General features: G+C 39.8%; 5 protein-coding genes and 2 long non-coding RNA genes across 26 annotated transcripts; 1 reads left to right on the top strand and 6 right to left on the bottom strand.

Annotated features, from left to right (window-relative positions):
• Positions 1–15: 15 nt before the first annotated feature.
• On the top strand, positions 16–2,555 carry LOC124326716. Of its 5 annotated transcripts, none has more exons than XR_006915726.1 (4): positions 16–296; positions 571–1,124; positions 1,188–1,750; positions 1,859–2,555. It is a non-coding gene; the product is annotated as an uncharacterized LOC124326716 (long non-coding RNA). The 5 variants fall into 5 exon arrangements; XR_006915727.1 differs by having other exon boundaries at positions 16–467; XR_006915728.1 differs by lacking the exon at positions 571–1,124 and having other exon boundaries at positions 24–296; positions 1,205–1,750.
• Positions 2,556–3,005: 450 nt separating this feature from the next.
• On the bottom strand, positions 3,006–4,474 carry LOC124326826. The gene is made up of 3 exons (XR_006915873.1): positions 4,306–4,474; positions 4,014–4,237; positions 3,006–3,201 (listed from the first exon to the last, which is right to left on the bottom strand). It is a non-coding gene; the product is annotated as an uncharacterized LOC124326826 (long non-coding RNA).
• Positions 4,475–5,422: 948 nt separating this feature from the next.
• On the bottom strand, positions 5,423–6,793 carry LOC124326406 (adhesive plaque matrix protein-like). 14 transcript variants are annotated; one of them, XM_046785205.1, is made up of 5 exons: positions 6,686–6,793; positions 6,330–6,500; positions 6,090–6,299; positions 5,928–6,029; positions 5,423–5,834 (listed from the first exon to the last, which is right to left on the bottom strand). In XM_046785205.1, the coding sequence occupies exons 1-5, from the start codon at positions 6,689–6,691 to the stop codon at positions 5,484–5,486; spliced, it is 840 nt and encodes a 279-aa protein (XP_046641161.1). In that variant the 5' UTR covers positions 6,692–6,793; the 3' UTR covers positions 5,423–5,483. The 14 variants fall into 14 exon arrangements, with proteins under 14 accessions (XP_046641161.1, XP_046641163.1, XP_046641164.1 ...); XM_046785207.1 differs by having other exon boundaries at positions 5,928–6,014; XM_046785208.1 differs by having other exon boundaries at positions 6,120–6,299.
• A 2,631-nt stretch (positions 6,794–9,424) lies between these two features.
• On the bottom strand, positions 9,425–10,897 carry LOC124326425 (general transcription factor IIE subunit 2-like). The gene is made up of 6 exons (XM_046785255.1): positions 10,738–10,897; positions 10,601–10,677; positions 10,435–10,539; positions 10,217–10,379; positions 9,950–10,150; positions 9,425–9,878 (listed from the first exon to the last, which is right to left on the bottom strand). The coding sequence occupies exons 2-6, from the start codon at positions 10,660–10,662 to the stop codon at positions 9,567–9,569; spliced, it is 843 nt and encodes a 280-aa protein (XP_046641211.1). The 5' UTR covers positions 10,663–10,677; positions 10,738–10,897; the 3' UTR covers positions 9,425–9,566.
• Positions 10,898–11,357: 460 nt separating this feature from the next.
• LOC124326235 (RING finger protein nhl-1-like) lies at positions 11,358–13,242 on the bottom strand. Of its 2 annotated transcripts, none has more exons than XM_046784950.1 (7): positions 13,141–13,242; positions 12,962–13,072; positions 12,867–12,898; positions 12,630–12,802; positions 12,196–12,561; positions 11,855–12,129; positions 11,358–11,787 (listed from the first exon to the last, which is right to left on the bottom strand). In XM_046784950.1, exons 2-7 carry the CDS (start codon positions 13,068–13,070, stop codon positions 11,498–11,500), a joined length of 1,245 nt encoding a protein of 414 aa, XP_046640906.1. In that variant the 5' UTR covers positions 13,071–13,072; positions 13,141–13,242; the 3' UTR covers positions 11,358–11,497. The 2 variants fall into 2 exon arrangements, with proteins under 2 accessions (XP_046640906.1, XP_046640907.1); XM_046784951.1 differs by having other exon boundaries at positions 11,609–11,791.
• Positions 13,243–14,228: 986 nt separating this feature from the next.
• LOC124326144 lies at positions 14,229–16,430 on the bottom strand. Its single transcript, XM_046784807.1, has 4 exons — positions 16,108–16,430; positions 15,847–16,022; positions 15,615–15,772; positions 14,229–15,540 (listed from the first exon to the last, which is right to left on the bottom strand). The coding sequence occupies exons 1-4, from the start codon at positions 16,250–16,252 to the stop codon at positions 14,436–14,438; spliced, it is 1,584 nt and encodes a 527-aa protein (XP_046640763.1). The 5' UTR covers positions 16,253–16,430; the 3' UTR covers positions 14,229–14,435.
• A 659-nt stretch (positions 16,431–17,089) lies between these two features.
• On the bottom strand, positions 17,090–21,357 carry LOC124326110. 2 transcript variants are annotated; one of them, XM_046784749.1, is made up of 5 exons: positions 20,519–21,357; positions 20,351–20,449; positions 19,949–20,035; positions 18,915–19,420; positions 17,090–18,833 (listed from the first exon to the last, which is right to left on the bottom strand). In XM_046784749.1, the coding sequence occupies exons 3-5, from the start codon at positions 19,977–19,979 to the stop codon at positions 17,580–17,582; spliced, it is 1,791 nt and encodes a 596-aa protein (XP_046640705.1). In that variant the 5' UTR covers positions 19,980–20,035; positions 20,351–20,449; positions 20,519–21,357; the 3' UTR covers positions 17,090–17,579. The 2 variants fall into 2 exon arrangements, with proteins under 2 accessions (XP_046640705.1, XP_046640706.1); XM_046784750.1 differs by lacking the exons at positions 20,351–20,449; positions 20,519–21,357 and having other exon boundaries at positions 19,949–20,312.
• Between the last annotated feature and the right edge of the window lie 244 nt (positions 21,358–21,601).

The raw sequence follows: 21,601 nt of genomic DNA, 5'->3' as shown, positions 1-21,601 counted from the left end.
TCTCCTTATTAGTCCTTAGCCTACGAGTAGTCAATGATTGCTGATTGCGCTGATTGTGATCTAACATTAAAGACTTTTTTGATAGACATTTTCTGGAATTTGTGAAATTAAGAAAGTGTGACTGATCCTGAAAACATGTTTTTCTGTCACATAATTACAGTGTTTGATTTGCTTTGTTTCCTTTCAAGAAGAAGCATGATTACCAGTGAGACATGTCTCAACTTGGCTTGGATGTCTACTTCCTCAAGAGATTACTATCCTATTGGTGGTGATGACCATACACAGAGAGGAACTTTGTGAGTATCAAAATTTGTCAGTTCTCTGTTCAATATTGTTTGTTATTTTATTTCACTTGAGTGTCGATGAGCTAAATTACCTGATGAGCTCCACCTAGAGTGGAGTTTTGTTTGCAACTTAGTTGTAAACATTTATTTTTTCTTATAGTAAATGGCTTACAATAGGCTCAGGTAAATTTATCAGCTGCCAGAAACATCAATTTCTGGTCCTTTGCTCATCTTTGAACAAATCTATTGTCAGTTACTGATTTTTTTTTGTTGTATTATCTGACAGAAACTGTTCAAGCGATAAAGCTCACTTGTTAGATTTTTCTCTACTTCTGATTTTTAAATTTGCTAATAGTTCTGTAAATATTCATTGGACGTTAAAAAGAACCACATAATCGGGATTCTCGTGAAATTTGGGGTCGATTTTGTGCCTCAGTAGAAAATGTCGAAACATTTTGGTTTTCGTTTAAAACACATGAAATCGACCCAAAATTTGAAAATTTCATAGCAATTTGGTTCTTTCGAATTCGAATATTTCGTGTAGAGGTTGGGTTAGAACCGTGCATTGGTATAGAGGTTGGGTGAGAAGTTAGAACTGAACTGTGGAGTGGTGTAGAGGTTGGGTGAGAACCGTGCAATGTAGTAGTGTAGAGGATGGGTGAGAACGACACGTGTTGAATCATTATCAGGCAGGTAGAATAGCCACAAGGCTTAAGTGGTGAGGGTGAGAAAAAAATCGTATAAAAAGAGAGAGAAAATTCTATCGAGATCAGTCGAGTGAGCATCTCCGACACGGCAACAACTGTAGCACATTATTGGTCCCCAACTGCTTTCTTCATGGTATTACCAGTTCGCAATTAACATGCTAGTTATTACTGAATTTAAATGTTTCAATTTATTTAGTGTCTTGTTATTTATAGTGTCGTGCTGTTGTTGGGTTTTGTACGGTTGAAGGCTGGGTCGACTGACTTTTACTGATGTCTCCTGGGTATGGTGGATACACTGGATACCAAACCGCAACGCTGCCTCATTACTACGCAACAACCGGTTACTTCACAACCAAGGCTCCAGAATTTCACGCCGCAGCTTATGATGCTTACGAGCTACATCACCAAAGATCCTGCCGACTACACCGAGTTTTCCAAGTACTACACCACCAAGTCACCGGAGTGCTACACGGCTACGTATGCTGCCCTTGCCTACTGCACCGAGGTTCCAACTTATTACAACAACGAAGCGCGTAAGTTCTACACTGCAACCTATGCTGCCCCGAGCCACTACACCGACGCCACGAAGTATTACTCTGCGTAAAAGGAGATGTCTAGAAACATGAAGTCGTATGAAATGAAAGAGAAAAGGTGATAGGAATCAGTCGAGTGAACATCTCCAACACGGCAACAACTGCAGCGCACTATTTGTCACTAGCTGCCTTGTTCATCTCATCGTATAACCAGTTCGCGATCATGGTAAATATTCTGTTTTTGTTTTCATCCAGTTTTGTATCAATCTTTTTTTTTCTATTTGTTCATATGCCAGTAACTTAATATTAATATTTACATTCGTTAATTGTATAGTTAACTATGGCGTGTTGCTGTTGGGTGTTTAATCGTTGATGGCTAGATCGACGACTCGTTTACCGATGTCTCCTTAGTATGGCGGGTGTCAAACCGTAAAGCCGCCGCCTTACTACAACAACCTACGCAACGACCAATCAGTACACCATCAAGGCTTCAGAGTATTACACCACAACTTGCGCTGCCCCGAGCTGCACCACCAAGGTACCGGAGAATTACACGACTACGTAAGCTGCCCCGTCCTACTACACCGAGGCTCCCAAGTACTACTCTGTTCCCAGCTACTACACCGAGGCTCCGGCTTATTACTCCACTAAAGCTAGCGAATACTACACCGAAGTGTCCAAGTACTACTCTGCACCGAGCTCCACCATCATAACTGAGGAGGCGAAGTATTACTACCCAACGGCTGCTCCTTCGTACTAAGTTGACCCGAAAAACTACACTGATGCGATAGCTGACTACACCAAAACCTACGCTACAGCTAGATACTGCACCACCGAGGTCGAATATTACACAACAACCAATGCTGCCCCAGTCTACTACTACGAGGAACTTCAGTATTACTCTTCTCTTAGCTACTACCGAACAGAAATTCAATTGTAATAATTATGTTCAGATTTGTCGGTCTTATCTTCTAAATTACTTGTCACTGGGAATTGTTGATCTTTGAGAAAATAAATTTTTATCTGGGTAATCATTATGTACGACCTCTCTTGCCACCTAAAAGCCTTCTGACGTTGCGACGTTTTCATTTCTTTTCTATCTTGCCTATTTCACATGTCGGAGTTGACTCTGTGCTCTAGTATATACTGGAGTATATGTGTAAAACTGAAACTCTAACATTATTTTGTTTATATTTATTAAAACACAATGAACCAACACATTAAAAGGAATTGCTTTAATGTCCCACCTCCTCCCACAATTCCACCACATTTTACAATGACATACACATATACATACATACATACACTCAAGTTAACCCGTTGGCTGCCACGCCATACAACTCGTAGGTTGCTCTCTACTACTTTACGCGCCACGTCTGAAGGATCTATGGCCAAGGTGGGACTTGCCATTGCTGACAAGTCCGGGCTGACAAGGGGGAATGGTGCATTGCCTTATAACAGGCTTGCCTTGCGGCAAATTTTGGGCTTGGCGACTCTCCGACCCCGCGGCTTGTAAACCACGAGACCGAACAGCGCGGCCCGTGCAGGGGAATACAAAGGCGTGGCAGACAGCGGGTTAACCAACACAACAATATTACCAACAACAAATGATGATCCGCGCTGACATTTTGGAGATACCGGCGACGTTATGGTGTCCATCTTCTCGACGTGCATTACCTGAATATAGAGAAAAAATTCTTATTTAGTGACATGCCAATAAAAGTTACATAATACAGTTAGAAACAATAATCGGGTTTTTTAGCTCAAAGATGTAAATATGCAGTTTTTTAAACGTAAAATCAAGCTTGCAATGTTGAGAACTGAACACAAAACAAAGCTCACTTGCAAGTCTTAAAAAAAAATTCCGGAAGTATACCGGAGGTAACCACAGCGCCTCAACCATTGAGCTGTCGTCAAATTCAACCACATATTCGTGATCTCCATGAAATTTGGGGTCGATTGGGTGTGATTTAAACGAAATCCAAAATTTGGCCAAAATCGAGAATTTTCCTGAACTATAGTTCAGGAAAATTCTCAAATCCGGAAGTACGAAAACGTAAAAAACAGAACATGAACTTTATCCCAAATTTTACGAGGATCATGAATATGTGGTTCTTTTGTGCGTCAGATCAATATTTACTAAACTACTGACTGTAATGAGTAAACCGGAAGTAGAAAAAAAAATCAAATATCGAAAATCTAACAAGTGAGCTTTGTTGCTGGAATAGTAATCGTCAGTTATCACTAAATATTTCAACAAAATAACTGCCAATAAATGTTTAAAGAGATGTGCAAAGTAACTGAAACTGACTGTTTTGACAGCAACAAATTTTCAAAAAGCCATCTAGCGTTAGAAAAAAGAAACGTCAAAGTGAAACTTTGCTTACGCGCAAGAAGGGCCTGATTTTGGAATTATTACATAGACACAGAGTTTAACGCAACTAGATTATTAGTAGATAATCTACAAAAGTAAGTCAATTGTCGGGTACCTGGGCATAATCCCGTGGTGAGTAACTGCAGGAGTGTAACAGCAAAGGGTAGCGACCACTGAAGTGTTCCAACTCGTCGGTGAAGTAAGACAAGTTGTAGCAGCAAAAGCAGTGAAGCTAGATGAGCGTACGTCGGGAAGATATGGATGGAGCAGAACGTTGCTGGATGTCCCTCTTCCTTCATGGACAAAGGTCAGCATTGGCTTAAGGATCTATTAGGTGCTCTGTAAAAAAAATGTATTGCATTAATGAATTGAAAATATAACAGTTAATAAAGCATTTCAATCTTTACCTATACTAAGAAGCACACTGAAGTTTTCATGATAAAAAACCGCAAAAATGGAAATCACAGCAATAGCCTTACTCCTTAGGTTGAAGTACATTTCCTGATGCTAAAGAAATTGTCATGAAGTATTGCAGTAGCGTGGTGATAGGTTATATTGATGCTTACCTTGATCATATGGGTGAATGGTGCTGAATTTGGCATTTGACTTTGACGTGGTGTGGTTGGTGTGGTAGTAGTAAGGGGGATATACCTTGTCTCCACACATTTGTATTCCACGATATGTGAGCTTCACACATGAGTGTTAGGCTTTTGACAGCATGATGGGACTATTGGATGGAAAGTGACTGAGCGCTAAGTCAATTTGTTGGAATGACTGCCAGTATGCATCTAGAATTTCAAAGAAACAAGTTGTTACAGTATAAAAATAAGGAAACTAGGTCAAGATAAACCTACATAATTTTCGAAGTTCAATTTGGTATTTGAAATCACAGGAATATAAGTATAAATTAGCAACAAATTGTTTCGCCCATTTCGCCTTGTTTCACGATGTAAGAACAACAAAGGCGACACTGGCGACATCTAGTATTGAGTTTTTAATCCTAAGTTGGTTGCACACTCAAAGCTCAAATTATTGGAGTTCTATTGTCGGGTATTTTTAAAATAAATTGGGGTTCTATTGTCGGTGGGGTTTTATTGTCGGTGGAAAAATATTTCAAATAATTTTTAAAAACTTCTGTGTATGCGACAGCCGTCAGTAGAACTCCATAGAGGCATAAGACCTCCATTTTTAAATATTATTAAAAATACCCGACATTGTGGCAGAACGACGTCAAATGGTAAAAAAATGCCACAGTAAACGTTCAGTCTAAGGACAAAATAGCAGGATCGTCGCTTGCTAGTTGCTAGCCACTTGCTTTTAAATTGTAGAATAAAGATTTAAGATTACATAATTTTTACAAATAAATGGAGAATATTGTAGGAAAAGATAACCCCACTTTTAAAAATAGTGAAACAGCTAACGTATTTAACTATATAACATAACTGAGAAGTGAAGCTTAATCGGGTTTTCAGTGTTCAGGGTTTTCCGATGAAGATTGCACGAAGACATTTGAACGCTTTGAAATCGTTAGAAGATGTGATTTATTAAATAATAATCTCAAAATGAAGATCGTGATTTATGGGAATTAATATTTAGGGTAGGCAGCGGGAGCTTGGTAAGCTGGAGCAGTGTAGGCTGGAGCAGTGTAGGTCGGCTTTTTGTATTCAGGAGCCTTGTAGGCAGGGGCAGCGTAGGAAGCAGCAGATTTGTATTGGGACTCAGCGTACTCGGGGTACTTGGCTTCGCCTTCGTATTTCACGTCAGCGGTATATCCGTTGGCGTCAGCCTTGTAGGTGACGATCTGGACGCGGCTGTCGGGGAGAACCACACGGTAAGATCCGGTGACAACGTTGTAGTCAGATTTTTCGTTGTGCTCGAAGTCAGTGTAAGATTCTTTATCCTGGACATCGTATCCGAAGCTGTAGGGTTGAGCGGCCTAAAAAAGTGGCAATTCAACGACGAAGATGAATTATTTTCATTACTTACATAATTTTAATCATAGAAGTTATTTAATTGAACTTAAACTTACGTATGTGACTTCCTCGTATTTAGGAGCCTCGTACTTGGGGGTCTCGTACTTTGGTGCCTCGTACTTTGGTGCTTCATATTTAGGAGCCTCGTACTTGGGGGTCTCGTACTTTGGAGCTTCATATTTAGGAGCCTCGTACTTTGGTGCTTCATATTTAGGAGCCTCGTACTTTGGTGCTTCATATTTAGGAGCCTCGTACTTGGGGGTCTCGTACTTTGGTGCTTCATATTTAGGAGCCTCGTACTTTGGTGTTTCATATTTAGGAGCCTCGTACTTGGGGGTCTCGTACTTTGGTGCTTCATATTTAGGAGCCTCGTACTTGGGGGTCTCGTACTTTGGTGCTTCATATTTAGGAGCCTCGTACTTGGGGGTCTCGTACTTTGGTGCTTCATATTTAAGAGCCTCGTACTTGGGGGTCTCGTACTTTGGTGCTTCATATTTAGGAGCCTCGTACTTGGGGGTCTCGTACTTTGGTGCTTCATATTTAGGAGCCTCGTACTTGGGGGTCTCGTACTTTGGGGCCTCGTAGGAATTTGCAGCAGCGACGGCGAAAAGAGCAACGAGTATGAAGAACTGTAATTTAATACAAAATTTATAATTACACAAGTTATAAAATATTATTGATATCATAGAAATGTTTTGAATCTCGAAACAAGCGAATAGAAAAAAAAAAACCAGTGTGGTTTTCTCAAATTTGGTTGTCTTAACAGAGACTTTCTCCTAATCGTTCAACTCGAAAATTCTACAGTTGTGGTTACCTTCATGTTGGAGCAGTAGTTGACTTGCTTGAAACAGCTAGATAACTGATACTTTCAAACTGATCGCTCCGTGATTTTATAGGAAACAAGAGTGATAGCTTATGGCAATAAGGGAGGGGACGTTTTGGGGCTAAATCGGTATCGAGCGAAAGTAATTGTGTAACGGATGGATATCGCCAAAAGAAAACCGTAATCTAAAACACCGGTTAATATTAAATGAAATAGAAAAATAAATCAATGGATAGAGAACTCGCTTATCTAATTTGACTATTATGATTTGATTCTAATTTTATTATCTGTTTCCGTGGAATTGACCAAAATTCTTTAGAAATATTATAATTCACATGGGCATTCATCAAGGCATAGAACGATTTCTTACCTTATTTAATTTTAAAAAAGGCGGTCGTATTGTCTTATTTCGTGATATCCTTCTCTTTATTTATTCTCGCGTTGTTTGTCTTCTAAATGACCTCAAGGATCTCTATGATAAAATAAAAATTAAATAAATGTAAATAGTTGAGGTGTATCCGGCTACCCGCATACCTTTTTGGTAATCGCCTGTGAAATCTGTAGGGAGTACTGAATAGTCCGGCCAGTAAGAATGCCACAAAAATTTATCCTAAAAAAATGGTAAAAAAATTATTATGAAAATGGTTTTAATTCAACTCCTTTATCCCCCGTAACAGTAATACTAGTTTTCGAGTGCTATTGTTATTTTGGCACACCCAAGATTCAAGGTGCATGTGCAAATGACATACATCCTTGTACTAGCTTCATTATGTTGCTAACAGCAAAAGCCCATAGCTCGCCATGATATTCAAATCCCGGTCAGTGTCGCAAATCGTCCAATTCTTTCTCATCAAACCTGTTGAAACGACGCCTAAAGCAGTACTATCCCATCTATTTGAATGCATCGGCACCAATCCAGCAACTTTTATTGGATCACCTTGCAACTTCACTTTTACTAGAAAGTGTATCAAGTAGGTCAACTTACAAATCGTATAATTTTTAACCACTATGGTACATTTCAAAATAAAATCTTATTATGTTATTTCGACCAATTCAAATGTCAGCTTATTTAATAAATTAAATTACCTATCTATGCAATAGCGTGCGTGTCATAACTCCCGGCCATAAGTCGTAGGTATTATCTATACGAATGACTTTGGAATGAATGTGCATTATTATACAGCCGGGTTTGTGATTCTGTTTCCAAGAGTGAAATCACAACTGAGAATGTTAGTAAAAATCAATTTAAGAGTAAATACGTACGTATACGTGTAAGAATATTCTTGGAATAAAGAGAAAAACTTTCTCTCTCATTTGTTTCTCTTTTTCCGTTGCCGATAATTTATCGAAAAGGGAACCTGATGGCTATCGCTATTTTTAAGACTAGAAAGTGACAGCCCATTAGTATCTGAACGTCTCAATTTTCTTGCCAACATTCCGACTCTCTTCATCTTTCACTACTTCCTTAAAAAGCTTCTTGCTAATCGGCTACCCTTCATCAGTTCATAACGTCGATTCAAATTATTCTCTTTTTACGAAAAAATGCTAACGAAAGAAAGTAATACGAATAATTCTTAAACAGCATTTTTTTAAAAATTCCTAACCATCTTTCTTATGTATCTTATTACTTAAGAATAAACGACATCGTTACCACTTACCATTGCAAGTAGGATGTGGTCCAGGGCGAAGTTTCACATATCCGGACAGCAACGAATAGCATTTCACAAAGCATTCTCGTACTAAGAACGGCACCTTCAAGAGAAGATATTATTTCATATACGGTGATCCAAAGTTGGGTAATACAAATTTCTCAGAATACATATTTCAATGGATGTTTTTTGTCACCTTTTTGGGGCATTATTTGATAAAGTAAGCCATTCAAAAGAATTTGAATAAATTAATAAAATATAGTTTAAGAGGGCAAACCACCTTGCCTAAAGTGTCAAGGCATCCATGAGATGCAAGTTTCAAAATGGGTAACATTTTGAAACATTTGAACTGGGTTGGGATTGAATAATGACATTGCTTCATTCACTGTTGCTTTTTAAACAGAACAGGGGAAAATATTAAAGGGGAATAATTCAACTTGAAAAAAAAAAAATCTTAAGCCCTATGAAGAGGAAAAGGGGTCAATATGCTATACAATAAGTTAAGGTTCAATGTAAGTTTAAGAAAGTTCTTTACTCAATTTCATTTTTAAATCTCTAGCTATCGGAGTGGTGGAATGACCGACCACAGAATTACTGAAAGTCAAGAGGAAAAAGGGCCACAGAAAAAAGTGAGCTGAGATACCTACTTGTAATTCGTACAATATTTACAAACTCCCTTGTTGTTATTTACCTTAGAAACTGGGTCTGGAAACCCATGGGTTTACCCAAACGCCAAAATCATTTTAAAATGTTGATTTGTGTAGCGTGGATGTAGCACACATTCTTGAAAAAAGATCTGATGTAAACAAGTTTGTAAAGAAATAATCTGCTAAATTGTTACTATGGTTAAAATACTCATTTTCAAGACAACAACATTATTGTCACTTTTTGAAGGCACACGATCGGTTCGGGTGAAAGGGAGTCGTCTAGATACTTGGGTATCGATAGGTACCTGCTTGAACAAGGAAACCTGCATACAGAATATGTGTTTGTTTTAACGATGAGAATCAGGTACTTCAAGCAAAGTTGTTTGTTGATTTAAAATCGCCGGCCCTATTAGAGGATTAAATAGTTAATGAACTTTCCTTGCACAAGACGATTTTAATTTCACAAAAGCCACACCAACACACAAATTTCCGTTCAAGGATTGCTTGTTTAAATATGAAATAGAAAGAGTTAGTCAACTTACAGAACACGGAGGTTTACATTAGAAACTCAACACTTCACTCATATTCTTCCAAAATTTCTTTGAGATGCTCGTTATCCCTGGGTTTCTTGAAAGTCCGTTTCTTGGGAGCTGCCTTCCGTTTCAGTTTGGACGGGAGAACTTTCTGGCTAGTGTCCTGCATCGAACGAATTCCTTGATGCGTCAAATACTCCTCAATTTTGATGTCGTCTATTCCGTCCACTGGGACTGAACGCCAAAGTTTTTGAAATTCATCGTCGATGGGCATCAATGCAGTTTTGTCGTTATAGAACAAAATTTTCTTCTTATCCACGGGGCGGGTGATGTAAACGATTTCTTTATCCAGTAACTGTGTACGAGAGGTACAATAAAATAAGGTATCAATATAAAACAAAATTTTAATATTCAAATGTAATTTACCTTCAAAACTTTTTCGTGGTTGGGCAAGGATTCCTGTATGTCCTCTAGCAAAATACCACCATAGCCTTTCAGATCGGTTTGCCTCAGCAACTTCAGAAGACCTTTGCGATCCCTCACTTTGTAAGGAGGTTTAAACTGATACCTTCCATCCTGGGTTGTTTCTATTTTGGGATTGCTTCCCAAAGCTTCGGTCTTAAGCCACTGTTGTAATAAAAAATGATGATGAAGAAATATGAAAACTTTTCTATCACAAATAATTTGAAATACATGTCGTATTTTCATCCCCATATCCAGCTGGTTTGTTTGATCAAGAATATCTTCTAAAGATAAGGCATAATCAGCCCCATCTTGATGCAAAGTCTTCAAATGTTTGACAATTTTGGCCAAAACACTAAACTTATACTGTGAGCTTCCTGTCATGTGTTTATAGCTAATTTAACAAAGTAAGCATCAATAATACTTTGACATGACAAGACATTTCATACTTTGTAGCATCGATTTTAGAGGTGGCAGCAGATGCTTTTGGAGGTGGTCTCGGTTTCTTCTTGACTTCATCCACAACAACTTCTTTCTTTTTCCTATTCTCAACTCTAAAAACCAATAGATAGTTACAAATACGGTATTTGATTTATTAGATATTAATAAACCTACACCGGCGTGGCAATAGCTCTCTTCTTGAACGCCTCGCGTTCACGCAGCAATGCGGGATCCATTTTCGACACGTGGTGCTAATGAACATATCAAATGAGTACTGGGAAAAAATTCGTATCACTGAGATAATAACTCACCGAGTCACCGATACAAAAGATGACTCAAATCGAAAAAAAAAATCACTGGTACAAATGTTTGTAATCGTTTTAGAGAATAAAACGTGAAATTAGTACGAACTCAGTTGGTAATCGAATGAACACTGAACACAAGACAAAGACAATCAAACATGGCGTTTGACGAACGTTGCTAACTACGGGCGTTGCCAAATTAATCCAATTATACAAATACTTTTCAAATGGTCATAATTCTTTTTACTATGCGCGCTATGCGTTGTTTTTTGTCAAGTAAAAAAAGTGAATAATTACGAACAACCGAGAAATTAAAATAAGGCAAACCGTTGCAAGTACATCTCTGAAATCGGTGTTATAGAAATCGGATTATCTCTTCTTGTTGCACACTTGCACGCAGCTTGCACGGCCCTGGTGTTTGACCGAATGCATAGGTAGCTTAAGGATCACAAGGAAAACAACTAAACGAGGACAGTTGGCTAAAATCTTTATAGGGTAATCCTTAGTAAGGGATTAAGGGTAAAATTAAAAATCTATAGGGATGGAGGGGCTATTTGATTAGCGTTAAGTACTATATCCATACTTTGCAATCTAATTTAAGGCAAATTCAACTCTCAATTTAAAGGCGCTTAAAGGAGAAAAGACAACTAATACATGTATTTTCGAAAAACTGCCACTACACGAAAATTTTAATTCTTAACATCAAAGACTTCTTACAATAACCCAACTTGTTAAGCTTATTATTGATAAGAGTTAGCAGACAGATCTTTTATTGATGGTAATTATTCCTGGAATGCAACATGGGCATACCAACAAATCCGTTACCTTGGAACGTAGGGGGTAGTCCATAGCGGCCAACATATAGTGGAGGTGGATGTTTCATCATATGCGGAGGAGGGATCGTGCATAGAGGACGCATTATTGTTGGCGGTGGCAACATGTGCGGAGGTGGCATCAGATAAGGCGGCATCATGGTTGTCGGATTCAAGGATGTCATTCCAACATGGTTTTTAGATGGAAGTTCAATGTTAGGTCCGGGCTCCATTCTCGAACAAGATGCTACCTCGACGAAGCAATTGAATATTTAATTTAAAGAACAAGTCACTGTAAAATTAAATAAATGTACCATGTTTTATGTAGTCTTGTGATTTCACAACTTCATCCTCTACCATATTATTCTCATCCTTGCTCGGGCCGAATTTCGTCTTGGGATAGTCCAACTCCTCACATTTGTCCACACCATTGTTGTTGGTATTTGATCCCAAACCGAATCCTTCGGGGAGACATTGTTCAGTTTCCAGCAATGAAATAAGGAAAGTGGAGCTGTTAGAGCCGTACGTTTTGAGAAGTTCACATGCTTCTAATTCAGCGGCTTTGGCCAAATCAGATCTTTCAGTGATTCTGCAATAGCAAAAATAACTTAATTAGCAATATGATTGAATATCTAGATTACAGGCAGATACTCACTGAACTATAAGCTGATTCATTTGATTAACAGTGTTGACCATGTCTTCTTCTTCAGGGACTTCCTTAAAATTATCTTTTGCTTTAAGAGATTCCAAATGAGAAATTGAAGCTTTGCTAGATTCAACCCTCACAATAATTTGAGATTCAAGCCATCTGACTTTAGCAAACATCTCTAGGTGAGTGGAATAGATCTTCTGGTGATGCTCAAGGGCTCGATCACAGACTGCATTGGTTTCACTGATGACAGATTTCAGAAGCGAAGAATGGGAGTTGTAGATATCAAAGTAACTCAGAATTGCATGTTCCTTTTTATGGCATTCGTTGGTTGCAGACATGTTGCATTCAGAGCACCACAGTTGCTGATCCCTATAAATGAAAGAGAAATTGCATTTAACTTTGTTTAACTATTCATACAAACACAAATAAAGTTTTACATTATTTCTTTTTCGACCGTTTCATGTTCTTGGCGTTCACGGGCTCGATCTTCTGATATCGCGACTAAACGTAATGCGATGTTATTCGTAGTTAATCGTTCAATCTTGCGTGCTGTCAAGTCTGTAGATGTTCGGCAAGTAGGGCAAGTTGCACATTTTGGTTTTGAGAAGCTCTTTACATTAAAAGAAACATTATCATCATTGTAAAATTACATTTTCAAAATGAAGTCATTGTACCTTGATGCAACTGAGACAGAAGTAATGATGACCTGTAAATGAAAATTCATAAATCAGCATGTAAAACGAGAAAATTTTTCCAACCAGACACCTACAGTCAAGAAATTTTGGCTTCCTATTCTCTGTATTGAATCTCAGCAAACAAATGTGACACGAGATCATGTCTTCATCTGAATCCGACACGTTTTCATCACTTGACGCCATGACTGAAATTTAGAAGTACAGACACCATTAAAAACACAACAATTATTTAAAATATTGATGCAAATTGTACCCCAATCCCAGTTGTTATCTTTTGATAGATAAATCGTGTTGACTAAGCGAAAGGCGATGTCGAAATTAATCAACCATTACCAACGAAATACAATTTTCTACCCTGGAAGGCAACAACAAGCAGACGATACAAATCAAAGACATTGCCAAAATCAGAGTTTTTAAAATCAATTTAATCAATTTAATAAAATTTACCGATTTAAAAAAAGGTGTAGGCCTATCTTTCTGTCGTGGCACCACGCTCGATTTTTTACGATAATATTTTGAATAATCCCAATATTTATAACGAATATTTGGATGAAAACAGTTGAACAATATTCGACCTAAATTTTAGCTTACGATTAAATAGAATTAAATCATGGTACGTTAATTTGAATGAAATAAAATTAAAAATAATTCCCAAAACATCCGTTGCCAACTGCCCAGTCCGAAGCCTAGTCTACATAAAGAGTACTTACCAATAGTTGCATAACAGTTTTTTCTCTGAGTGTCCCTATTCAAAGAAACCTTACGAATAAATCTGAAAAATGGCTTTTATTTTAACATCAGTTATTTCGTACTTGTCATCCAAAACAATTCCTCCAACAATTGACGAAGAGATGGGAATGCAGCCGCCATTGCAAAAGCAGAACCGCACCAATCGACGTCGTACCGATACGCCAGCACGTCAGAACTCTTCCAAGGATCACATTTGGTGGATCAATGAGGTACATCAGCGGCAGCATTACGAACACAACCAAACTGAACCGATTCAACTCGTGCCGTCAAATTATCGTCAGAGCCAACCGATTCGCAGTATTCCATCGGCCAATAATCCATCCACCCCGGATCCTGAAAATGAGCTGCCTATTGCCGCAAAGTACAATCCTTTCCGGATGATGGCCAATCAAAACATGGTGCGGGTCACACTCCCCTTTTGCTCATCTTCCGACATTCCAGAAGAGATTAAGAATGACCCTCGCTCTTAGGACGACAGCAACTTCGCGCAAAGCAACAATCGCCCGTCAAAATAATGCCAAGGCCACCAAAACCCCCCGATCTAAACATTAAGATATCATCTACTGTTTTAAAAGCAATCAAAACGTAACATAATACACGCCGTTCCAATATATTGCAATTCGAAAAAATTAATTACATACAACAATTTAAAAATTCGTTTTCTGTAATTAGAAATAAAGGGTTAAGAGTGAAGTACTCCTTTTCTTTTTAAATTTCGAGGGGAAACAACGAGCATAGAGAACATATGGAAATCAAATAACAGGGAGTAAGATGTAACTGAGAAATTACATCAACAAATCACTCGTGAATTACGTCAGAATCAGAAACGACTCTCAGCTGCCAATGTTTATCAATGGCTTTCTGTTTCAAAATATCGATATCATTCGAAGACACTGAGCAACCCTTCAAGTCCAGGTGAAAAATGGGATTGCTGTCTTGCATAAAATATTCAACTCCAAGTCCAGACACCTTAATGCACTTCGTTAGTACCAAATACTTTAAATGCACAAAATCATGACATTCGGTAACCTTTTCCAGGAGATCATCTGTAACCGTGGAACAATCAGAAATGTGAACAACCTCGAGTGAAGGTGAAGACAGTAGAAAACGCAAATATTCAGAAGGAACGGGTCCTGACAAATGCAATTTTTCCAATTCCCGAAATATGATTCGATTTTGCATTTGCAGTCGTTTGCGTGCTCCGTGTGTTTCTTCTGGCGCGTTGGAATGGGCCCTTCGTATGCGCTCCCATCGAAGGTTCAAGGAGCGTAAACTGTCGCAGTGCTTGGCAATGAGTTCAACATTTACGCCACTGATTCCACAAAGACCGAGAGTTTGGATCGACTTGCCAATTACTTTCAGAACGGGTTCCACGCCACCGCCAAATGAGATTGGTGCCGTTCCGAGACGGTGGGTTTGAGCGGCGATGATGAGGATGGACAGATTTTTGAGAGCGGTTAAGCTCAGCAATTCCACGTCAGTAAATCCAGCAGTTGAATCGTACAGTTGTCGCAAGTTTGGATCAATTGCCACCTTCACGAAGATTTCCACCTTGGTAATGAAAGGACTGATGGACAAGGCTTCTGCGAGGTTTCCATTTTTGTAGAGCGTAGAGTCGGGGGTGACAGATAATGCGATCAGGGCGTACGTTTTGTCCGGCGCATCCGTTTGACGAATTTCAGATATAAGTTGGGCTGTGGCGCCACTGCAAATCTTGAGAGCCGGTAACTTCTTCAGAGCCATTTGAATTCCTTGCTTGGTAACACCGCTTTTGTGAAAGAATAATTTTTGAAGGAACTCACAAGGTGGGCGAGCTCTTTCTCTTCCCTCGTCGTCATAGCTGACACACAAGCTTTCAATTCCGACATCGGTTACTGAAATGCACCCCGAAACATCCAATGCCCTAAAGATCATTTTCAGATACATTTTAATGATGAACCTTCTAAGTTTATCGAACAAGTAAAACAATTAATTTACCTCAAATTGGGACAGCAAGTTCCTACAGCTTTTAAGAATGGGTCTCCAACTTGAGATTGGCAAAAGTTCAAAGTAGTTAGTTTCTCAAATTTGGGAAGTAAATGAAGATAGTCTTCAAAGTTGTCAGAATTTGAATGAAAGCAAATGCATTGTAGTTCCTAAATAATGGTAAAACACAAAATTAAGAACATCTCAATTTTAATTTGAGAAAACAAAATTAAATATTTCATACAGAGCATCTGATCGAAGCAAGATGTATAAGATGAGCCATTTCAGTTTTGTTCAAGCCCCAACAACTAGGATGCAACTCTTTTAATTGTTGAGTTACTAACATTTCAAAATGATGATGCACACTCCTTTCCTTTCTGTTGATTACAGTACACATGAGTGCATGCAAAATCCCCGCAGCTATACACCAGCCAAAAGAAAAGATGTAGTTAATTTCCATATAGCACAGACACATTTAGTATAATTTCATCGATTCTTTGCTTACACAGTTGATTGAAGAGCCCACCAGACAGATCAGAATTGATGTTTGTATCATTAGGAGTGTTGACCAGGCTCCATTTATCCATGTTAACAGAGATATAGTTGATGCACAAGTGGAACAGAGAAGCTACCCTCTTTCCTTGGGGCATTCTTCAGTTTTAGATTGAATGTATATCAAAAATGTGATTTCTCATCAGCCAAAGGACAAAAATAATAATCTTTGTTGTTTTCCACTAGGTGCAAGCAGTTTGAGCTGACTACAGCAAGAAGAATTCAAAATTAGTCTGAGTGACTAGACTACACCTGCTGCTAATACCCTATCCTATCCTCGACTGAGCCAGGGAGAGGGAGGCCGGAGGAGGACTGGAGGAGGAGAAAATTGAAGGTTGTGATAAACAGTAACCAAAATACTGGAAAAAGAAATTTAAATCGATAAAACTGATGAAACTGAATTAAGAAATGTTCTTTGCATTTTATTTCTTATTAGATATTTGCAACAAATTGTAAAAAAAAAAAGTTTCACAATTCCGATACATCAAAATTCAATTCAGGAACAGCAGGAGGACAGAGTGTGACCGGAACTATTTTATTTTTCATGAAATTCTTATATAATCGGAGAATGTTATACTCATTAAATTATACGCATAAAGAATATGTGTAATAGCCTCCAACCTATTTTGTAGCCAATTTCTATCCATTGAAGAACTGGCTTTACACACACAAAGAAAGATGACGTCACGATGTTTACCGCCATTTTAACGGTCGTTTAAACGACACCCAACAGACTGGACACCTGCTGCTAGGACCACGTTCCAACACTTTTATTCATTAGCAAATATTATAAAACTTTGTTCCCCGCGAAACTATAAAACTGACATTTAACGACACGTAACTCTGCAGTTTAACACTTACACAGTGTCTTTCAGTCAATGCTACCGGGATTAAACCGGAACTAAATTTTACAAAAAAAGTCAAAACATTTCTAATAACGTCTACACAGTAAATATATTCTCATACAAACTTCAGGGCCAGGAGGAATATGATGAAAACCAATAAAAACAACAACATTTTAAAAACTGCAATGACGTCAAATAAATGCAAAAACAAACGTTAAAAAAGGTTCTCATCTGGCACGTTATGAATGGCTCCTCCCTCTTGACGAGGAAAATGTGTCACGACAAAACTGGTTAAAAACAATCAGCACAATTTGACAAACACAACAATCAAAGGTACTATATAAAATAAAGAATAATCCTTAATCTTGAATGGATGATCCACGTGAACGAACACGTTAAATATTTGGGCGAAAAATCACGCGGATGATTCTACATGAGGGAAATGTGGTCGTTTGGCGAGCTGTCAACGGAGTGAATAAATAAAGCGGATGAAAAACAAAACAACAGGAAGCAAAACAAAAACAATTCTTTGATGTGTACATGTATGTATAGTATAATATGTCAGAAATTAGATTTTTCTTTAGTTGCTGGTCGGTGCTGCTGTGGTGGTGGTGGTCGTGACAAAATCGTCGGCTATGACCGTGACCAACATTGCGGATGCTTCCGCCATCATGTAGTCCTCCTCGTCATCTTCGTTGTCGTCCGTTGGTAATCGGCACTCGACTTCGTGTTTGGGCAGACAGCGGCTGTGCTGGCCGCTGAATCGTTCGCTGCGTGTGCAGCGTCCAGCTGGACCGTAGGGACGGCCCGATCGGCAGTAAAGATAGCCCCGGCATCCAGGGTAATTGTGGTCGAGGTACAGGCCGTTTGTTCTTCCAGCGCATGGACTCTGGACCGAATGGGTTCGACCTTCGGTCGCCACCGGATCGCTGCAAGTCACTCGGCGGCTATCGGCGCATCTGCGACCGTCAAACAGCTGGCCAGCCGGGCAACTCAAATCGGTTTGGACTTGGCCCAAACAGAGGTAGTAATTCCGGCATCCCGATTGCCTATCCGGGTAGACTCCGTCCGATTTGCCTTGGCAATCCGATTTGTGGCTGGATTCCGGACAAGTGTACTGGGCTGGATCGACGCAGACCTGGCCGTTGAATACCGTGTCGCCTGAACACTGAAGATCAGATCTCGATCCGCCTATGCAGATGTAATAATTCCGGCATCCGGTTCCCTGGACAACGAAGAATCCGTAATTCTTTTCGCAGTAATCTTTGGCGGAAGAATTCGCCGGACGGCCGGTTGTTGTTGCTGCGTTGTTCCGGCTGCTGACGAAATAAGTTTGCGGATGGGAAGCTGAGCCGGAAGGCTTCCGGGCGGATCCAGCTGAAGGGTAAGAGTAATACGAATCCAAATAGACGGATCCAGCGGTGACTTTTGGCCGTTCGGTCGTCGTCATCAAGTCGGACGATGGGCATCGGTACTGATCCGGATCGACGCATTTCTTGCCGTCAAACAACCGCCCGTCTGAGCAAGTCAACGTGATGAGTTTGTGGCCGTCCCCGCTGCAAAAGTAGTAATTCCGGCAGCCGGAATTCAAGTCGGCCTGGTAGCCATTGCTGACGGTAGCTCCTCCTCCCAGTTGGCAGTCGGGAGAACTGTACGGGCAAGTGTAGACGTCCGGTTCGACGCATCGCTGCCCGTCAAACAGCGACTTGCCTGGGCAGACGTAAACGGCCTTCATTCCGCCGGCGCAGTAAAAGTAACTCCGGCATCCGGATTCACCGTCTTGGTAATATCCGTCCACCCTTCCATCGCAATTTTTCGGTCCGTTGTTCGCCGCCTATCAAAAATCAATGGCGCGAAAATTCAAATTTTTAAATTTTGGCGCTCAAACAATTTTAAAAAATTTAAAATTTTATACCTCATTTTTAGTTTCGACTGGACTGGCCAGTGGTGACGGTGCGGGCAAAGAAGATGGCACAACCGATTCGATGATTGTCGAGTTGTTGTTGTTGGGATGACACTGATACTCGCCCGGGTGGACGCACCGCTGGCCATTGAAAACCAGTTTACCCGGACACAGGTAAATGGACTTTCCGCCATTGGGTCCGCATCGAAAGTAACGGCGGCACTTGGAGCCCGGCTCGACGGCCGCGTAATTGTCGCTCTGTCCCCGGCAGTAATCTGGCGGGCTGACCGTCGTGAATCGTGCGACAGCATCTCGCGTTGTTGTCGCTGTCGCTGCGGTCGTCGTGATGGATGGGCCGCCGACCCGATGGGCGGATGTGACAGTAGCAGCCGAACTGCTCGTCTCCGTCGTCGTCGTGGGGTTATTGGTGCCGTCTAAACCCGGATGGTGGACGCTGGCATGTCGATGGAACGGTGCCAAGGTGCACGAGACCCTCAGCAAGGACGACGTCAAGAAAACTACACACGAGAAACCAAAAGAATATGACGTCAATACAACAACAACAACAACAACAACCAATTTGCGCCAAGGGAAAAAAAAAAGAAAAGGAAAAAGTGTCGGACATTTTTGATTGACAGTCACGCCGAGGGAAACTCCCTTTCTGCCCATCATCTCAACAAAAGAAACTACCGGATCTCTGATTGTTGGTAGGCGCTTAAACTAATCTACATATTTCTGCTTTTGGGTGTCCTAGGATCCGGTTGAAGGTAAAAAAATAAAATACCTCGGGATAATATTATTATTATCGCCCATAGTCTACGGAATTAGTTGGCGGCCGATTGTTCATTCAGTGGCACACTGACCCGCTTCTTCTTCTTCTTTCGTTATAAGTTTATACCATTGGGAGGAAGGGCAAAAAGGATCAATGTGTATCAGCCAACACCTGGCGGGGCTTTGGAAATTCAAAAATCTCGGCCGTCTGTCAGCCTTGGACTGTATCGAAACCAATGAAATCATTTTTTGAAAATAAATTAAAATCAGCTTACCATTAATTAAGGCAATCAGCAGACGATTCATTTTTCGAGATGTAATCCAAAGTTGCTGGACGGAGCGGGACAAAATCACTGGTCACACTTTTTAGAAATAAACAAACCAAACTTTGAATGTGGGGTTTAAATAAACGGAGAGAGAGAATGAAAGAGAGAGAGAGAGAGTGCGGAGTGAGAGAGATATAAGACACTACTGAAGTCTAGTGGCCACTGGCGTCCCGCTTTTATATGTACGGACTAGAACCCCGGCCCGGCTTGCGGTCTCTCTCTCTCTCTCTACATTAACCCACACACACAGAGAACGAAACGGGCAGACAAGAAAGTTTGTGTGGTGTTTGATGCCGGTCGTGTCAAGGTGTTTATAAAACTTAATAGTCTGCTGATATGACAGGAACTTACTGAGCCGGAATTCACGCGCGGGATATTTGAAATGTTTTTAGTTTGGGTTAACTGCTGATCCGGGTTTTGTTCTAATCAAAATAATTGCATCGTATGCGGCTGTAGAAAAACAAAACAAAAAAAAAGATAAAATAAACTAATTAGTTTTTTAATAACTGTCGATATTACCTTTGGAGCTAGGGCCCAGCTGTGGTGCCGTGCTCCGATGACGGATGTTTCTCCAATCAAGACTAGAAAAAGCGGCTAGCGTATAGCCTCCCTCCTCGCGTGCGTCATCACATTCACACAACGGCACACGCGTGATTTGTGTGTAATAACCCGGCGGTCTTACGATCCATCTTTTCATCCAGCAGAGTCCTTAAAAAATAAAATAAATAAGAAACAAAAAGAAAAAAAAAAATGGTCGGCATTACTATTTGCCGGTTAGCCTATACGTTGTGGATCCTATAAAATAAAAATTGTGTGTACGGATAGATATAGGAGTCGAATAATTATAATAATAATCTGTTACCGTGTAGAAGAAAAAAAGCAGACCCGGATATTATTATCGTTATTTCGGCCACATAATATCAAGTTTGGTGGAGGGGGGTTACGTGTTGTTTGGGTTTGTGCTGTACTACTACTACACTTTGGCCAGTGCATCGTCAATTCTATCTCTCGTTTGTTTTCTGAGGGTTTTTCTCATGCAACTATACACTCACCAAGGGAGATGGGGTGGTGCGTGAATATTTTTTTCTTCTAAACAATTATGTAAACCAGTAGTTAAAAAATAGTTAAACAAACGAGATCCGGGTAGAACAAAATTTCCGGACTTGGTTTTTTTTTTTGTTTTTAAAAAAAAAAGGACGTTTTGTTCGTTACTTACTGTGTGTGTACAGTTTCGAGAAATGTACAACATAAAATGGTCAATAATCTTTCCGCTCCTAATTGTAGGTTGGGGCAAACCCCCAGACAGAAACAAAAACATTTTTTTTTTTTCACGGTATGTTTTTTTTTGCTTTTTGTTTGTTAATTTACGAAGCGTGAAGAAGAAAAAAAAAATTATTTCAATCAAGTTTTTTGTTTTGAATTTTTTTTTTCGTCACGTCATTCAAAAATTGACAAAAAAAAATTTGGAGGGAAATTTGAAATTTCCGGGGAAAACCTAAAAACGGTGACGGCAAATTATTTCACGTCGCCATAAATTTAAAATAAAAGAATCGGGGACGACTCGTGGAAAAATATCAAAAAGGAAATCACCAATCGAAGATG

This window comes from Daphnia pulicaria, chromosome 2, assembly GCF_021234035.1.
Source record: "Daphnia pulicaria isolate SC F1-1A chromosome 2, SC_F0-13Bv2, whole genome shotgun sequence".
NCBI lineage: Eukaryota > Metazoa > Arthropoda > Branchiopoda > Diplostraca > Daphniidae > Daphnia > Daphnia pulicaria.
Note: the sequence above shows the minus strand (reverse complement) of the source record. Positions and strands in the feature narration are given on the sequence as shown.

Excerpts from the sequence above, each read along its gene's own strand:
- LOC124326144 (XM_046784807.1), bottom strand. The coding sequence starts at position 16,252 with ATGCCCCAAGGAAAGAGGGTAGCTTCTCTGTTCCACTTGTGCATCAAC. Across the intron at positions 16,023-16,107 it reads TGGGCTCTTCAATCAACTGT|CTGCGGGGATTTTGCATGCA; the intron begins GTAAGCAAAGAA and ends GCTGGTGTATAG. Across the intron at positions 15,773-15,846 it reads TTGCTTCGATCAGATGCTCT|GAACTACAATGCATTTGCTT; the intron begins GTATGAAATATT and ends ACCATTATTTAG.
- LOC124326110 (XM_046784749.1), bottom strand. The coding sequence starts at position 19,979 with ATGAATCGTCTGCTGATTGCCTTAATTAATG. Across the intron at positions 19,421-19,948 it reads GCTGATTGCCTTAATTAATG|TTTTCTTGACGTCGTCCTTG; the intron begins GTAAGCTGATTT and ends TCTCGTGTGTAG. Across the intron at positions 18,834-18,914 it reads CAGTCGAAACTAAAAATGAG|GCGGCGAACAACGGACCGAA; the intron begins GTATAAAATTTT and ends GATTTTTGATAG.
- LOC124326406 (XM_046785202.1), bottom strand. Across the intron at positions 6,300-6,329 it reads ACGAGACCCCCAAGTACGAG|ACCCCCAAGTACGAGGCTCC; the intron begins GCTCTTAAATAT and ends CCAAAGTACGAG. Across the intron at positions 5,835-5,927 it reads AATACGAGGAAGTCACATAC|GCCGCTCAACCCTACAGCTT; the intron begins GTAAGTTTAAGT and ends CCACTTTTTTAG.
- LOC124326235 (XM_046784950.1), bottom strand. The coding sequence starts at position 13,070 with ATGGCGTCAAGTGATGAAAACGTGTCGGATTCAGATGAAGACATGATC. Across the intron at positions 12,562-12,629 it reads ACGGTCGAAAAAGAAATAAT|GGATCAGCAACTGTGGTGCT; the intron begins GTAAAACTTTAT and ends TTTCATTTATAG. Across the intron at positions 12,130-12,195 it reads ATGAATCAGCTTATAGTTCA|AATCACTGAAAGATCTGATT; the intron begins GTGAGTATCTGC and ends TTGCTATTGCAG.
- LOC124326425 (XM_046785255.1), bottom strand. The coding sequence starts at position 10,662 with ATGGATCCCGCATTGCTGCGTGAACGCGAGGCGTTCAAGAAGAGAGCT. Across the intron at positions 10,151-10,216 it reads TGGGGATGAAAATACGACAT|TGGCTTAAGACCGAAGCTTT; the intron begins GTATTTCAAATT and ends TTATTACAACAG. Across the intron at positions 9,879-9,949 it reads ACCACGAAAAAGTTTTGAAG|TTACTGGATAAAGAAATCGT; the intron begins GTAAATTACATT and ends TCTCGTACACAG.